This window comes from Wyeomyia smithii, chromosome 3 (genome assembly GCF_029784165.1).
Source record: "Wyeomyia smithii strain HCP4-BCI-WySm-NY-G18 chromosome 3, ASM2978416v1, whole genome shotgun sequence".
Lineage (NCBI taxonomy): Eukaryota > Metazoa > Arthropoda > Insecta > Diptera > Culicidae > Wyeomyia > Wyeomyia smithii.
This window is the reverse complement of record NC_073696.1, coordinates 92184464-92202424: the sequence shown is the minus strand read 5'-3', so window position 1 is coordinate 92202424 and position 17961 is coordinate 92184464. Positions and strand designations below refer to the sequence as shown.

Below are 17961 nucleotides of genomic sequence, written 5' to 3'. Positions count from 1 at the left end.
AACCGAACAACGCGCCCGTAGAGTGTTTGTATTTTCGACGCCAGCTCTGATCGAACTGAATGTATCCAAGTAAATAGAAACGAGCGACCTATTTTCTAGGTAGCATAGAAAAAAGAAAAAAAAACTACGATTTGCTTCACGTGTTGCGCTCAGCTTAATCGCATCGATTGAAGTCGACATCCTTTTTCAGTGATGGTTTCGTTCGGTTTCAACATTTATAATAAATATCGTCGACATGGTCCTACCGAGGCTGGCGCTACGATCCCATCGAAACTAGGAGCCTCGAGTCGGAATTCTAGAATACAACAGCTAGAAGAAGTTGTTTATAGGTGAAAACACGTAGCTCCCGTTCAAATCACTAGAACTCAAGTTCTATGTTTTTGAATCATTCCCAAAGCATGCAATCGCTTGGAAATGGCTCGAAGGGTAACTCTAAATATCGAAGTAAGCTGTTCCTGCGTTAGGCATGGATTCTATCGAGTTATTCCCTCAATTTAGCGTCTTCGTAGGTTTTTTGCTTTCCTTCACGGAGACAGTCACCGAAATTACCGTCGTTAGGGCATCGGAACGAATCAGGACACATTGTTTTACTTAAAGCATCATTTCCCTTATTTTTTTTCAACTCTCGATGCGCTTATACAATTAAAACTACAGAATAAAATCTAAAATCATAGACAAATTTTATGATATTCCGCAAAAAAAACTTCTCTTTTTGTTTTTTTTTTTTTAAAGAAAACTATCAAATGTTAGATAAACAATGATATCTGGCTCAATAAGTTTGATTTATATGTCAGCCCAAGTGTTCTGTGCTAATGGGAAAACTAACCTAGGAGCAGCTTCTGTGCCCAATGCCTATTAATGATGAACTTATTTTTAGCCTAAACGGAAAAATGTTGGGCAAAGTTGTAAATAACAAATTTGTCCTTCGAAAAACAAACACTGAGAAAGAGCTTAAAATGTTTGTTTTTTTTTTCTGTTTTAGTGACTAATATAACAACTAACTGCAGAATGCAGCTAGTTACTCTTCGGAACTGACCCGATTTCACAGGGCGACAAAGTACCTCAAAGTAAAAATCGTGCACTCAAGCAAAACAAACACGACGTGTGTGTCCTACCGTGGTCGGGGCTAAATCAAATATCCCGCGATGACTGCCTCCGCTGCCAGTCGATACGTCGAAGTTAGCACTCAGTACACTAACTTTTAACAGCCTTTCTAACCCTAACAATTAATTTACAAACATGAGACAAAAAATATCGAACCTAACTTACGCGACAATATCATGCACAAACGAAAAAACGACTAAATTTAAGCTGATTTACGTGAACGATATTGAGTGCAAGTGGTGAGCAACTGTCAAGGTAATTTATACTCTCACTTGTAGCGACCCTAGAATTAGAGAAATTTTCCACTTGATGCTTAAATTACAACCGCACAAGTTACAAGTTTGAACAACCGTCATGCTTAGCTAACATTATATAGTTTTCATAAAAAATAGTTCAGATATTTCAAAAGCAAGTCTTTCAAACTATTTAATTTTTTTCTTTTGTTAAAAATAGTTTTTTCACAGTGTATATTTTTTCGGAAAAACAAAGTTATCTGCAATTTTGCCAAAGATGTCGCACCGATTAAACAAACCCTTCTGGCTCTAAAGATATTTAAAATATTAAAAATCATTTTTACATACACCTTTTAAAAAAATTAGTCACAACTAAAAAAAACAAGGTTTATGTTGGGCGAACCAAGAGAAACCTGGTAATCCGTTTCAATGAACATGTGGCAGAAGTTACCAAAGCATGCAAAGTCTCCAAAAATGATCCACCACACCTTTTCAAATCAAAAGTGGCTGAACATGTATTTAATGAGGGACATCCAATAACTTCGGATAACATTCACCTGCTTCGCCCCGTTAATAATTTATGGGAATTGGACGTATCTAAAAGTTTAGAAATCTACAAACAACATCCATCCACACTGCTCAATAAATACGTAGGTAATCATTTTGAATGGCTTTTCAAAATCCTACCTCAAAACCCTAGATCCGGGACAGGACAAAAACATCCGCAACATATGACTACCTAAACCGTCTCCCATAAGCTCGATAATCCTGCTTCTGTTTACGTCGCAGAATTAGCTGCAATTCAGTACACCCTAGGGATTATCGAAAAAATGCCCACGGACCATTATTTCATCTTTACGGACAGTCTCAGTTCCATTGAGACTCTCCGATCGATGAAAGATGTTAAGCACTCTCCGTATTTCCTGGGGAAAATACGGGAACATCTGAGTGCTTTATCCGAAAAATCTACTCAGATTACCTTAGCGTGGGTCCCTTCTCACTGCTCGATACCGGGTAATGAGAAAGCGGACTCTTTGGCTAAGGTGGGCGCAACAAACGGTGATATTTATGAAAGACCAATTGCCTTTAATGAATTTTTCGCATTTGTACGTCAGAATACGATCATCAGTTGGCAAAACTCTTGGACCAAGGGGGAACTGGGAAGGTGGTTACATTCCATAATCCCCAAGGTATCGACGAACCCGTGGTTCAAGGGGTTGGATGTAGGTCGGGATTTCATTTGCGTGATGTCCCGGCTTATGTCCAATCACTATAGATTTGACGCGCATCTCCGTCGTGTTGGGCTCGGGGAGAGTGGTATCTGTGCCTGTGGTGAAGGTTATCACGACATAGAGCACGTTGTTTGGTCATGCCCTGTACACCGTGACGCCAGGTCTAGATCAATAGCTTCCCTGCAGGCCGAAGGTAGGCAGCCGGCTGTTCCTGTTCGTGATGTCTTGGCGAGCCGTGACCTATCCTACATGTCCCTTATATACGTTTTCCTGAAATCCATCCACGCCCCAGCTCAGTCCTATCCCCTTCCGCCTACATCCAACCAAACGACAAGAACACGTTAAAACCCCGGATCCGGAAACAGCAATCAGACCCGCACGATACTCTCAAGGCCCGATGGAAACAACCCAATATGCCAGTCCGTAATATCTTGGCCCAGCAGCGGAACAAATTTAATATGCTGCTTATCTATGGCAATGGAAACCATCAAACAGCAAACCTGTGCTTTTAGTGCAAAATATTCTAGCTTTAAGTTAGATTTAGTTTCAGCTCGTCGTCGGCAGCGAGGATAAAAAATTTGCTTTTAGTTATTAAGATACTTTAGATAGTAAGCTACCAGATATAATTGGCGCCGTTAAACATTGGATTGTATTTGTGCCGTGTCAAATAAACTATAGATGAAGAAAAAAAAATATGACTACCTAGCTTCAATTTAGGAATTTCCCGTCTTTCTGTCATCCTAACTTTCGCTCTACCTACTTCTACCTACCTACACGCATATAAAAGGGGGTTACTCCGTTATGCTCCTCAACAGTCCACATAAGCACTGATGATGGTTGTATGTAGCAACCGGAATACGTTTCTGCGGACGGTATTCGATTAGAGGCCAGATTTTTAACGATTTTGACCCCCCTTCCCCTACGTGGAAAACTGCCCATATAAATTCTAAAAAAATTGTATGGACCGTGGACATTAGCCAACCCCCCCCCCAAAGCTGTCCACGTGGTATGTGAATGGCCCCTTAAAGGGTATTCGATTTTTTGTAGTAGAGTTAAATGGAAACATAACCTATTCTCAATATATAAAGTCAAATCGTTTGTATACTTGAGAGTCGGTTGCGATGGGGATTGGCACTCGATTGCTCGAATCTCTCTCTCTCTCGCTGCCGTTTCACTCTATTTTTGCTATTTGAGAATGGTACCCAATTAGAATATGACGTATTCTACTTAAAAAAAAATACGAAAATGTTAATACCATTCTATTTTATTTCTTTTAATAGGACTATAGTTTTCAAAACCTTTCCCAACCCGGCAACAATCGTATGTACTAAGCAGAAAAAAAGGCTGGACTTTCTACAATTGCTCGGGAAAACTTCGATATCAACCTTCTTTATTCGCCATTCTTCACAATTTTTAAGATCATCGAAACAGTGTTTTGAAGAACACGGAATTTCTGTTTCTGTCATTTTTCCATAAAATTTTTCGATAATCTTGATCGTTTTGGAAACGGTCAGCACATTAAGTTAAGGTTTTTAAATTTTCATAAACTTCAGTACAAAATAAAATTCTGTGTACTTTTTACTCGATTTGCACATCTAACGAGAATGAAACCACGGTGTCTCGCTGGACCCTTATTATAAAACAATTGTACATAAAATCCAAGTACGAGGCTAAGAAGATTTTTTTAAAAATCCACCTTATGAATCTCGAGAAATCTCGAATTTCAGGTTTTGGTTTATAAATTTCAAAATAATTCATTTTCGATTTACGCAATATCACCGAAAAAACTCGACAAACGTTCAAAAAGTTGGTGTTGTTACAATTATGATTATTGACAACTGTGGCTTTAGTTTAGTTTAAATGTTGCATTCTATGAACTGAATAGGGAAAATGAATTTCAACTCAGCGTTTAGCACTGAAAATATCCTCAAGTGATATAAAATATTGACTCAACTCAAGGAGGTTCGACTGTAACAAAATACGATCATAATAGTCATACGTAGCGTAGCCTATTAATCAACCGGAGAAACACTGTCAACTGGTTACAAATGGAGTCGCTAAACGATCGCCATCGAATGCGTGTGATTGCAATTGTGTTGTGGCGCAAGCGTTTTGTCTCTGCTCTGCTCGGAACTGCGTCGCCTTCTAGGGATTAATGAATGCACGCGCTTATTATAAGTTCTTTATTGGCTGACGCGTGCCTTAAACCGGATAGGAACCGATGGAGTACATCGAGATAGCAGCGGAATGTGTTTTGTTTGCTTGCACTGTTCATTTGTCAGCCCTGTCCAAAGCTGAGTACTATTAATATTCCTGCCAAGCGAATCAAATAAATAATGACAAAGCTAGCCTATCACTATTCAAATGTCTCGAGCAGAGAAAAGCTATCTCAGCCAGCAAGATGCACTGCGTTTAGCCGTCCGTTAGATAATGCAAACGTACATACGACAGGAGGCCGTGGACATCATGCCGTGTTGCATGTGTGCAACGTCGCCTCGTGTAATCCGTTGTTTGTTCGGCCAAAAAGTGCAAGTGATCAATGACCTGCCACCGAAGTCCGCGCTGTTACACCGCACCGCTCGCTGGAGTAGGCTGATGTAAATGCGCCGCTCAATAGTGTCCGCTCCAAACAAACGAAGACTGTAGCCGAGTGGACAAACCACGCGACGGGTAAATGCTAAACAAAGCATGAAAATCGCGTTCAACGTCTTCTGCCAACGATATCCAACGAACGCTCGGTTGAATGCACATGGCCGCCGTATGACTGGACGGACGTTGAAACGGTATCCACTCGTTTCGGGCCAGTTTTATAAATGAATGCCCACTGAGTGACGGTGAAGCCAAGTATATGACTTGCCACACTTGCCCCCTAGACCGAACGGTGGCATTTATGGCTTAATGTCTAAGTTTCTGCTGGGGTGGCTACGAACGATGGATTCTGTTACTACCAGCGAGAAAAGTAAATCTCTTTCGCACCATAAAAAGCAAAATTTATTCTAACAGGTCCAAGAGTCTGCGCTGTACAGTAAACTGGAGACAAAGAAAATGGCACCGCAATCCGACTATCCCATAATCATAAGTTTACTTTATTCGACTCCCAGGTCACCAGAACACTCCAGAGAGATGAGATAAATTGCGTTGCATTATTATCATTTCCTTTCGGTTTCATTTCCCGTCCAAATGGCTCATAGGTGCTGCGCAGTGCGCACCAGATGGTAAATGTAAAGTTTTTTCTTTTTACTTAATGAAATAGAATTTAATCGCACTTTCTAACTTGACCATTTTTATATCTTTGCCCGCTTTGCGAGCATGCGAATGAGCTTTGAATTCCCATGCTTTTTTGTGAATTGTAACATAGCTTGTTCTTTTACAAAAAAAATCTTATCAAAGCTTCTCGAGTTTGGACGTCTGTAAGTTAACAAAATAAGTAACATAAGCCACGTTTTTCCCATTAATCCGGCAATTCGTGTCCAAGGCACGACTCGACCCCGTGGAACGTGTTGATCATTCGTGCAAAAACAGCTGATTTCGAATCTAAGCACCAGTACCAACGATACATACGATATACGCCACTCTGTAACAGGTGTTGAATTAGCAATCAAAATCACATTTTGCGGCAATTAGTATTAATCGCACCATCGGGTCTGTCCCTTCTATCCGTCCACGTGGCGAAGTTCTCAGTCCTTTCGCTTGTTCGACAGTAAAAACACAAGAAACACAAAGAAACAACATTGAGCAAAAGTTTGATTGTATTTTTTATGTTACTTCGACCTTCCGATTTGTGTTCAAATGCGAGGTGTTTCCACCTTTCATCGTTGTGGTTTTATGTCTGAAAACCGCATTGCCTTACATGTATGCACAATTCAACACTACGCTAACGCGGGTTGGTAAGCAATATGGGAGCCGCATAGCGTTGGCGGTTCGGAAGTTTCAATCACGGTACGCCCAATCGGCTCTTAATTTGTACACCTCGTTTTTTCGGCATCGTTGGCTAATACCCTGTTGATGTTTTCTTTTTTGAGATTTTTTGTTTTCACCGCTTAATGAAACCGTGTTTTATCGTCAAGCATCATTAGTAAAATGTTATTTTCGAATGCGAATAAAAAACCCCGCGAGACCGAGGGTGGCATGTATGAAATTAATTTACCTGCTCTGACGTTAACAAACTGGAAAAATACGCCTGAATGGCGATTTTGTTGATGAATGGTAATGGCTTGCTATAAAATGATGTAATGCGGTGGTAGAATGGTTCACCACGTTATAGTGAAATCTTAACTGAAAGACGGGAGAGCATATAAAAACGTTCTACTACAAAATCCTGAAATAACTGTTATTTTTTTCCTTCCCGTACAGGTACAGCTAGACAACGACAAGTGTCGTCGTGAGCGGGAACCACACCTATCCGGATCGCGTATCGATCTCGCCAGCCTATGTGGGCCCCGGAACGCTTCCAGATCCGGCAGAAACAACATGGTGGATTCACACGGCAACGCACTGCCTCCGCTCAGCCCGTCCAGCAATAACAATTCGTCCTCGTCGACGGCGGCCAGCAGTGACATCGACCAGAAGCCGGTCCCGTTGACGCCGAGTGGTAAGTTCGTACGCTTTATTTTACTTTTTTTCTCACCGTTTCCGTTTCTGAAAAACCTAATAAAACATTGAAAATGTACATGCATATTTCAAATCTGTGTAAGCAATATTTGCTATATTTGCTGGTATGTGTCGCTAAATTATAATTTATTTAGTGCACTCAAAAGAAAACACAACGAAATAGCTCAGCCATGCTAATCGTACTGTTAAAATAGTAAACCTTTTTAAGCAATGTTGAGTTCTGTAATGAGAATCAAAAAGTTGGTCCTTCTTGCTGCCTTTTCAACGTGAACTAAAAAGATTTCTATGGTAAGAAAGCTGGCTGCTTTTACGCTCTAGTTACGACCCATAATGACTAGCTGACCGGGTTCTATTGAGAATACATCGTTCACCGAGTAGTTCCGCTTTGATAGCAAGCATAGCTGGAACTGCTATGTGAAATTTGGAAGCAGTGTAAATTATTGTCACTGATTAGCAAAGAATTACTGAGGGTCTTGTTGATTTTTAGCATTTTATACTTTTTTGGTTGAAAACAGTGAAAGTTATATATAGCTTCGCTTAGATTGTATCTTATATTACCTACCGAAGATACTGCGTTTGTTTCGATCACTGAGACTCGATTCAATTATCAAGATCAATTGTATCTTTAGCATAATGACATAATTGTTGCGCTTATGCAAAACTACAATCGAGCCCACATAATTATGAAGGTAAAACATGACTGAAACAAAACCTTCTTTTTCCGTCTTTGAATGTACAATTCATAATTTTATCGCTCACCACGCTAGTGTCAACATCGCAGCTACTACGCAAAATTAACTTAGGTTTTGTTTTCAATCGTTTTTTGCCTACACAATTGTGTGGGTTCGGTCGGAAAGGGATAAAGGGTGCTAAAATAACAGAATGCAAAAAGTCAAGACTCAGAGATCGCAATGAGAGATATTTGTGATAACACTGACTACAGTACCACAGAACTTCGATCTACTGTATCAGTTTATTATTCTATCTTTGTTTCATATTTAAGGTATTATTTGTTTATGAATTCGCAAACTATTTTAAATAGTATTTAATAGCACTATTTAAGGAAATTCTGATATATTCATTAAAATTGTCTATGTACCACAAGGAAGCCATCTCGAACCAATGTTTTCTAAACCATTCAGTGAAATGTCAATTCGTTTACTTATGCTAAGACTATACGGCTGACACCGTATTCATAAATAAAAAGTCAGATATGCTCGAAGGTTTGATCAGTTTCATGATTGCATATATGGACTTTTTAAATTGCATCTGGTGTCGATTTCAGATCTCGAGTCATTATCCCGATTCCGGGAGTACTCATATTGGATGGTATTTTGCCTTAGTTTTTGCTCTGATCGATCGAAACCTGCGCTGAAATCAAGGCTCTACATTTTTCAATAGTACAAGATTTAGCATAAAATCACAACTATCCACATTCTGATGGACGAGTTGCTAATTTTCCAATCGATTACTGTTGTAATGAAAGAAATCATTTAAAAACTGTCGGAGTTATAAGCATTCTAAATTGAATGTCTTTCGTGACGCTCTTGATGTTTAGATTTTCGTGCTACACCCTTATCTCAGAATGTTGCCAACAATTGACGTAAATTTACGTCAAAATTATGCTGTATAACTGTAAATTACAGCGCAGCGCTCGGGCAGAAAATGAAAATAAAACTGAAACTGAAACTAGGAGTAATATTTCTGGAAAGATTATCATATCATACCATTGTATAATGAATTCGGTATTCCAGATACTTTTGTTGTAAGTACCGATGAGAGCAAATAGTTGCTCTCATCGGTACTTACAACATTTCGTAATATTACTTGCATTGTTGCTTGATTATTGTCCTGCATTCTATTACATTGAGCAATTGTTCGAAACATTTTTAGGGAAATATCTACTTGTATTTAAACTTTCGCGATTTTTTTGTCGGATTTAAATTGACTTTTGGGGAAGTAAAAAACCTGCCTTAAAAAATACTAGGAAATATTTGCTTCCTGAAGACGTTCGAAAAAAACAAGTAAACCGAAACGTCAACGAATTGTGTGCTAATGAAAAATTGCCGAAAGTCAATTTAAATCCGACCAAAAATAGTTACAATGTGCTCGAACACAACCACCTATTTGTGAAAATATATAACACCCGTATGAACAGAACTTTATTGAACGTATTTTACCTCAAACTCAAGCTTCGTCAAGTAGATTCTACGCATTACACTGGTCAACAAACCGGAAAAGGGTGAATTAGGATTAAAGTCATTCATCCATTCCTATGAATTTAAGTGCCCCTAACCATACCAAAACGCGTCAACTTACGTGAGATTGTCGTATGGAAATTGCTCGCCGGGTTCGTCGTTTTAACGTTATGTTTACGAGAAAACTCATTTAAGTCTCTAAAAAACGGTAATGGCAAAAACCAAAATTCACAGAAATGGTTGAATAGCTATAATCTTTCATTTTTTTCTGGTTTGAGCTTTTAGAGTGCACCTGTGTTACCTGTGTGTGGTATACTGTAAAGTTCACTAACCTAATATACTTTTATGGCGACAGGTCGTTGACAATCCACTACCGAATCCAGAATACGTTTCCACGTCACTCGATCTAGAACAAGTCTTCTCTAATCGCCCTTAAAACCCGCCGATCGGGCGTCCTCATCCACACCACACTTGCAATCAGGGGCGAACGAAGGGTGATTTGATTTGCAGGCAAAAACAGATTTGGTGCCCCCCTGTTCATCATTTTTAAGTTTATATTACGAGCATTTTTGATGAGCGCTCATGGAGAAGACGTAAGGACTTTTTTCAAGAAACTGCTCCTTGTTCGTTAGCGTTTGTCTGAGTTCATCTTTGTCTGTCCAAGTCAAAGCTCAAAGTTATCCTATAGGTTATAGGCAATCCAGAAAAAAAAACACCCCGCATGACTTGAATGGTTCAGGGTTCGTCGGAGATAAGGAGAAGCAGCAACAGAAAATCAGGATTTCTGAATGTAAACGATCCCGAGTCAGCAGAGAAACGGAATTAGATCTCAAGGGCGGGGAATGGTAATGATTGACTGCACTTCGAATGGATACCAGAAAAATTGGCTAACAAAAACAAAATATGTGATTTTTTGCCGTCGGATCATTTAAAAACATGGTTGTGAAAAATGAAACAAAACATTTTTGATTGAAAACGAAAGTTAACAGCGTCACTATCGCCTGACAATTTTCAATTGAATGTCGGTTTCATCCCCTTTCAAACGATGGGTCGAATGGAGATGTTCTATGATGAACAGCATGTATTACAGCAATCTTATTGAGGTAATATTGACCGAAAAGCCGAACGGTCGAATCGTACATGTTTCGGTAATATTAATATAATTCTTGTTTTATGTAAAAAAGCATGGTCTTTCGAATGCATAAAACAAATTCAAGGTAGGCGGGTGAGCACCTATTGAAAATTCAATTTTTCCGAAAGTAACCAATATCGTGTATGAAATCAATTTGACGACCACCAACTTCGATATTTGATGATTTTTCGAATGCATAAAACAAATTTGATTTGACTAATTCTATAAATAAATTCAAGAGCTAAAGCAATTTTGGTGAGCTAAGTTTCGACGAAAAACGAAGGGTCCAAAAAAAATTGATTCATAGTTAACGAGGGGAAATGCAGTTTCTTTACTTATTCAACATGTGCCCGGGGAGCCGCGTTCTGTAGAGCACAAAACTCGTGCGGACATGCTTACTCAGCTGGCTACGAAAACCCTAAAAGATCCTGTTTGCGGCATTTCTTCAATTCGCGGCTAACGTCGTTGTCACACGCCAAGTGAGTTCCAAGGTAAACAAATTCGTCGACTACTTCATAGGAACCCCGATCTATTACTAATTCAGTACCAAGACTTGACGCACTTCCACCCTCTCTACCAGCCACTATGACTGTAAGGCCGATTCTCACTGCTTCATAGAAGCCACGAATGCCTCTTCCGCTGTTCTGTGGTTAATACCGACGATATTAATATCATCCGCAAAGTCAAGCGAGACTTCGAGATAATAGTACCGCTTCTTTGCACGCCAGGTTCGGTAGGTTCGAGAACCCGTCACATTGCCTCAGACCATTTAACGTCACGAATGAGTCCAAAATTTCGCCTACTATCTTGATGCATGATGAAAGCTCGTCAAAGATATATTGGAAAGCCGTGGTCAAGCATAATCTGTCATAACCCGTTGCGCTTAATTGAATCGTATGCTGTCTTGAAGTCAATAAACAGGTTATGAGTCTGATTTGATGCAAGATGAACATTTGGTCCGTTGTAGATCACCCTTCCATGTTAGTTTCCAACAAAGGTCTCAGTCTATAAACCAGGACGTGGCAGAGAATCTTATAAGGGGCCATCCACATACCACGTGGACAGATTTTAAACGATTTTGACCCCCCTCCTCCGTGGACAACTGCTCATATAAATTCTAAAAATTTTGTATGGACCGTGGACATTACACTTACCCCCCTCCAAAGCTGTCCATGTGGTATGTGGATGGATCCTGAGCAGAATCGAGGAGTGTTATGCCTTATAACTGCAATCGAGTCGGCGATCCTTTTGATAGACTGGAAGAATGACTCCATCCAACTAGTCCGCTGGTAATTTGTCTTTGGCCCAAACTTTTAAAATAAGTCGATGTATTGTCTGTCGTTGCACATGGCAGGGATTGGCACAGTCCGGTTTCTGATTCCGCTTAACACTTTACAGAAACTTCTAATGTCGCGCCTGAATAAGTGCTCGCGTTTCTTGCGTTGATGGGGTCTCTTTTCGGCCGTTCTAGCCTTGCGATAATTCTCCCTCATCTGGCGTGTCACACAATTTGCTGCCACCATCGTGCGAACACGGGCACTGTTTTTCTCGTACGTCATCTTTTGACACTTCGCATCGAACCAACGCAACACGTTGTTGTTTCTACTATCGTGCCCACCACCTCTCGCATGGCTTTGCGGACCATTTCATGGATGTGTCTCCAATCAACTTTCCGAGCGTACTCAGTAGTAACTCCGTCAGCTGACTATCTCTGGATGTCCAACATATATCCTTCTCCAAGTGCTCGACTTGTATACGTTGGCCAGCCGGGCGCGAATAATTCCTACCGCGAGATGGTGATCTGAGTCAACGTTTGGGCCTCGGAAGGAAAGACGTCTGAGAAATACCGACTGCCAACCAGAATATGATTGATCTGAAAGCAAGCATTGCCATTCGAGTGTTGCCGTGCTGGGCTCTACATTTTATAAACATAACAATGAAACAAAAAATTTCGTCTCTTCGATTCGAAAAGTTTCATTTTCAGGTGATTTTTTCCGGCTTCTGTCATCGAAACATGATGAACGTTCTCACTGTTAAATAGATTTGATCACGTCTTTCCCCGCCTGGTGTTCATTGAATTATTTCAAATGAAACTGATGACTGCTCTAATTGAAGGATAGATTAACGGAGAGAAAGACTCTTCACTTTCCTTCAGCGTGTCAATTGAAATTATTTAGCACCGCATCGCGTCGTTTGATGATAGTTTTCTAATACCGCAAGCCGCAGTTAAAACGGCAATGGCATCCAATGAATACGTCACGCAAGTTCCGATCAATATTTCGAAAAAAAATTTCTGCTTTTGATCACTGATGCGCGGTAGTCACTTATGTTTTTTGAACTGGTATTAGCGTCTTTCGTTTCATATCGTGACGATTTTTTAGCTCCCTCTCTCCTCTGTATGCGTTAAGTACTGTATGGAAACTCCCTGTCTGCGTCAGCGCTAATTGTCTTTTGCAATTGACTATCGTCAACTAGTAGTGACGTTGTTAATCTCCGCTTTCAACTGAGAATCATTTATTTTCTTTTCGAGCCTTCCAGCTGTCAGAAACAAAACAAGAGCATTCGAATAGTATTCATTCAATTCATAAAGTGCTCGAAAATGAAACAAAATTCAAGGCGACGGATCACAGCGTCAGTATAACCGAATAATTGCCAATTGAAAATGACCTTGTCGGGTTTTTTTGCCATGTATGTTTTCAAATATCTTTTTGTGCAAAATATGTGCTATAGATTGCCATACCTCTGGTTGCAGCGAAGTTCACCAATCTCAGGCCATTCTCATTACTGGTTATGTTCTGCTGAAAATACAGAATTTACATTAGAACACATGTCCAACTTCATTTAAAAAAAATATCGTCTTTATCAAAAAGACGATTTATCTGTGGACTCCAAAGCAGCATCATCGCGAAGCACCATTTTGTCCCAACCGTTGCGACAGCACCTCAAGGCATTAAACATGATTGATTTTTCACACAGTCATGCTAAAGTCACAGACAAACAGACGTGCCTCTTCGAGGAATAATCCTGAAAAATCTTCGTCCTTATTCGGAACATTACACTCATGCGCCACCATGTGAGCTTTTTGCCTACTAACTTATTTTCATAAAACGGTTTTTGTCTTTGCTAATGGGTGTGCGCGCTTGTTTATAGCGACACTAGCGGCATTATTGCCCACTAAGCAAAATTTCAAAATAATCGTTATTTTGCTGGTCGATGAAATCGTCATCGTCTGTTTGTTCGTGCTAGGGTTGTGGCTCTAATTTGTGTCGTACCACGGAATAGCATGTTGTTAGTGTTTGTTGTGGTCATATTCACACGAGAAACTGAAATATTTTTAATGGATATATTATTTAAATTTACTTGCATTTCTATCTAAATCATTCGATTTAATAAAAAAATCAATCTTCTTAAAATAATTCAACTGCCTTTTGTCTTCTATTTATGTCGCAGCGATTTCATTTTCGATTATAGAATAAAAATTCTTCCGTTCGAATGCTGAAAATAGTTATTTACTCGAATTTTGAGAATTTAAATAGGTATGTTTTAATGAGACTGACAAATATTAATAGTGATTTTTATTTCCATAAGTGCGAAAATCAGCAAAAATGTGACAGACCAAGTATTTTTTTCTCGTGGTACTGGTGCAAGTAGGAAAAGTGAAAATTTTTTATCGATGCTTCGACAATATGATTGAAAAATATGATTAAGGTCATTGCTTGGGTGTACCAAATGAGTTGCTTACGAACTTATGAACAAAGTATCAGATTGTTCACATTATTTGGTTGTGAGAAATGAAATCAGGTCACATTAACTAATACTATCAAAACAGATTTGCAACTTCGTTAACGCAGATAAGAATAGATATCTCTGACACTCCAACAAATCCCCTGCTTCTGCTTCGCTGATATCATCTATGTATACAAGATGCCAAATTTATTCTCGATTTATACATCAACTTACATCGGTCGAGCGTGTTTGTGCCGTGCAGGCAGAATTATTGCCAATTCGCCTGCCGCCGGTTGTCAATTTCCTAATGCATAAAAGAAATCACATCAAGTGTCATCAGCGTTTTTTCGTAGACACGTAACGTGATCCTATCCGTCGAAAAAAAACACGAGGAGAAAACTCGCGTGTAACCCAGTGAGCAGAAAAGCAATTTAATCCTATGTGTATGTTTTGTCATGCTTTTACTTTCGTCGTCACTGGCTCACTTGTCCACCTCAGTGATGACGACTGACTTTTTCGGTGAACATCAACTGATGTCTTTTGACGTTCGTCGCAAGGATAAATCTTGTTTGCTGTGTACGGAAAGCTGTTGCGTGTCATTAACGCACAAAGCTGAAACTTGAAGCAAAGTCCATTACAAGAAAATATTGAATCATACCTCACTTGTACGTCACAAGTTTCGCTTCCTCTTTCCGTGTATTAACGATGACGACAGCGTTAACAATGACGACCAGAATCACGATTCAGTCTGCAAGCCCCAATCAATGCGACACACATAAACGTACAACCGCGGAAAAATAAGTTACAAAAGACGATAGAGTGAAAAAAAGTTAAACGACACGCAAAACGTCCGTTTATTTTTTTAATCTACGTACCGGCGGCAGTCGGTAAGGATTACACTTCCAGAGAGAAATAAAAATAAAAACGTCGTACTAAACCAGCCACCGACCGAGTTCGATGGATTCGCCCACCGCTAATATGCATATACGGAACCGATAAAAATAATTGAATTGAATTGAATTGACATCGAGATCGAAATAAAAAAAATCAAATCACGAAGAAGCAATATTTGGCATTGCAGGCGCTTCCGCGGTGGGTAGTATGTTACTCAATCTAGCAGCAAAGCCCTAGCTCCCTAAACGGCACCGAACAAACGTGCTTTCGGAAGTTTCGTATTCTCGGTTTCTCACTTTCGCCCAGGCCTCATAGGATACAAAAAAAAAAAAAACAACCACATGAAGAATTTTCCGCCACCGAAACAAAGTCCAAAAGCAACGCCGCTGCAGCATTTATCAAAATTTGTTACGCCAATCGCACATGGGCGGTTTTGTTCGGTTCGGTTGTCGTTCGGTCGTTGTGGTTTTTGACTTTACAGAATTCTCCCCGCGCGAGTTCTGGGTTGCTTTATGACAGACTTGGCCGGTTTCGTGGTTTCCTGGAGAGTTTCCGGAAATGCGGCAACTGTGTCTAGACAGCCGAAGAACGTTTGCGCGGCTTTTTATGGGCCTGTGTTGAATTATGTGTGTTAAAGTTCAACTATCAAGCCAGAACATGGGTTAATTTAATTTCTTCTATTAAATCCGAGTGAATGAAATTTCTATCCTAATGAACACGTGGTTCAATTCCTGCTCCACAACAATTTCAACACTATAATTGCACTGTTTTGGTTCGTTAAGCAAATCAACAAAACCCTGGCAATCAAAATACCCACAATGGTAATAAAATGAAAATTTCATGTTTCGAGAGCAACACACCAAGGGGAGGAACGTGCCGGTGAATAGTTTCCAAATTTGCTCCAACCGTTCAAAACCTCGGCACAGCAGACAGAAACACCAATTTGTCCGGAGCCTAAACGTTGAATTGGGCAACCACTAACTAAATATCATAAATCATACCGCATTCTCCCTTGAGTAAATCCAATTATGGGCCGTTGAATTTTCCGATCCTATTCAACCACCGCCGGCCGCCACCCGCCTCTAGCAACCAGCGGCGGTTCGGTTAGCGGCAAATAACAACTGTTCTCCTAACAACGCGGTTTCGCCCCCCATCCTGTACTCAAGTTCTGTTCAAAGGACAACTTTGACTTGTTCTTTATCGACAAAGAGCTACTTGGAATTCATAATAGAAACAGAACTTCGTGTATACGTCCTAAACGAATCAAGATGCATCAGCGCACGGGATATTCCCCGTACTGGCAACAACGTTGGCGACCGGCGGTTTTTGTATTTCCCAAATTTCTTTACAATGTTGAAGTGGTGGGTTTGCACAGGCATAGAGCATAATCTTAAATCGGGGCAAAACGGGAATGTTGCAGAAAAAACAGCAAACTTAGAAAAAAAGGCATGCAAAAAGGCATTACCCGGATCTCACGTTGCAGTTTCAGTTGCAGTCGAAAATAACTGCATCGTCTGCAACCTGAATTTCAATGACAAGCAGGAAAAAAAACTTGCCGCAGTCCTGTCTGACACTGTCTGTCTGCCTATCCGAGCGGACAACAACGTGAGTCCTAAATTCTTCGCTTTCGTACGCGTTGTCCACAGGTGACAGTACTCTGGATATTGGAAATAGATTAATAAACACCTTTTCCGGCGAGTGGGCGTCCAGGATGTCACGAAACGTGACACACCGTACTGCACGTATGGCTCGGACCGGCAATCGGATTTCGGATTAGGTAGTTGTGACGCACACATCTCGTGTTTGGTTTTGTTTGTGCTGGTGAATGGTTGCTTGAAATTGCCGTGAATGAGGAATGAATATAGTTTGGCGTTTTTTGTCGTCATTGAAGTGTGAATTCTGTTGCAATAATAATTGTATTCCATGTTTCACTAGCAGAAAATATAAGTTGACTGTGTATGACGTACGACATTGTTTTGGAAGATGCCAGTTACGATTATTCGTTTGATTTTCTTACGAATTTTAGGTTAAACACTAATAAACGTTCTGCTAGCGATAGGAAGATCCATTTTAAACACTCTATGTCATTAGGAAGCGGTAAAAGGTTCAGTCTTCAGCCCACAGTATCTTCTTACCAGATCATGGCCTTCTTTGCGAATTTGTCAACAAACATGGCATTGGTAACATTTTTCAAAAGTTGGTACTGACTAGATTAACGCAAATATTAAGAGATCGATTCAATATAATGAACGGGGTTATTAAAAAACATCATCGAATCAATAACAATTAAAAAAGACATTGGGTTCATATGTATTCGGTTCCACGTTACTGACATTAGCGTCAGTAAATCCTGTTGCAACAAGGCTAGCTATTGGCTATTACGGTTGCTGACGGTAATTCGCGACTACGAAGCTCAAAAAGATTTTGAAGGCTGTTCACACTCACGTAAACACTCGTATAGATTGTCAGAGTAAGCACAAACAACAAAAGCAAAAATATTTCGTTCCTATACTCTTTTATGCGAAAAACCAAACAAATATCAGCAGCTTCGTCAGTCCCGAATGAGGGATGCACGAGACGCTGATACTCACCGGCTCACGAGAGTAAACAACGTTTTTTGAGCGCCCCAAAACTGATCGTTCGCCCAAAACCGAAGTTTACTGAAACATCACGATTTTTGTGTATGTGACATATATTCCGATTTCAATCTTCGCAATGTATTCATTGTAAATCTTTTACGTTATGCATTTCACAAATTTTATGTGCAAAGTCAGAGCAATCGTTGTGCGTTTTTTGATAAATTTAAATAGGTTTGTCAAGGCTTAAACTTT

The 17961-nt window shown here is 39.9% G+C and overlaps 1 protein-coding gene across 7 annotated transcripts in view; it reads left to right on the top strand.

The window, feature by feature from the left end:
- LOC129733271 (dual specificity tyrosine-phosphorylation-regulated kinase 2) overlaps positions 1-17961 on the top strand; it is a 296861-nt gene that overhangs the window by 206129 nt on the left and 72771 nt on the right. For all 7 annotated transcript variants that reach the window (XM_055695016.1, XM_055695015.1, XM_055695014.1 and 4 more), the window contains one exon: positions 6923-7160. In XM_055695016.1, the coding sequence (XP_055550991.1) occupies positions 6923-7160 (238 nt within the window). The remainder of the gene's footprint in view (positions 1-6922; positions 7161-17961) is intronic.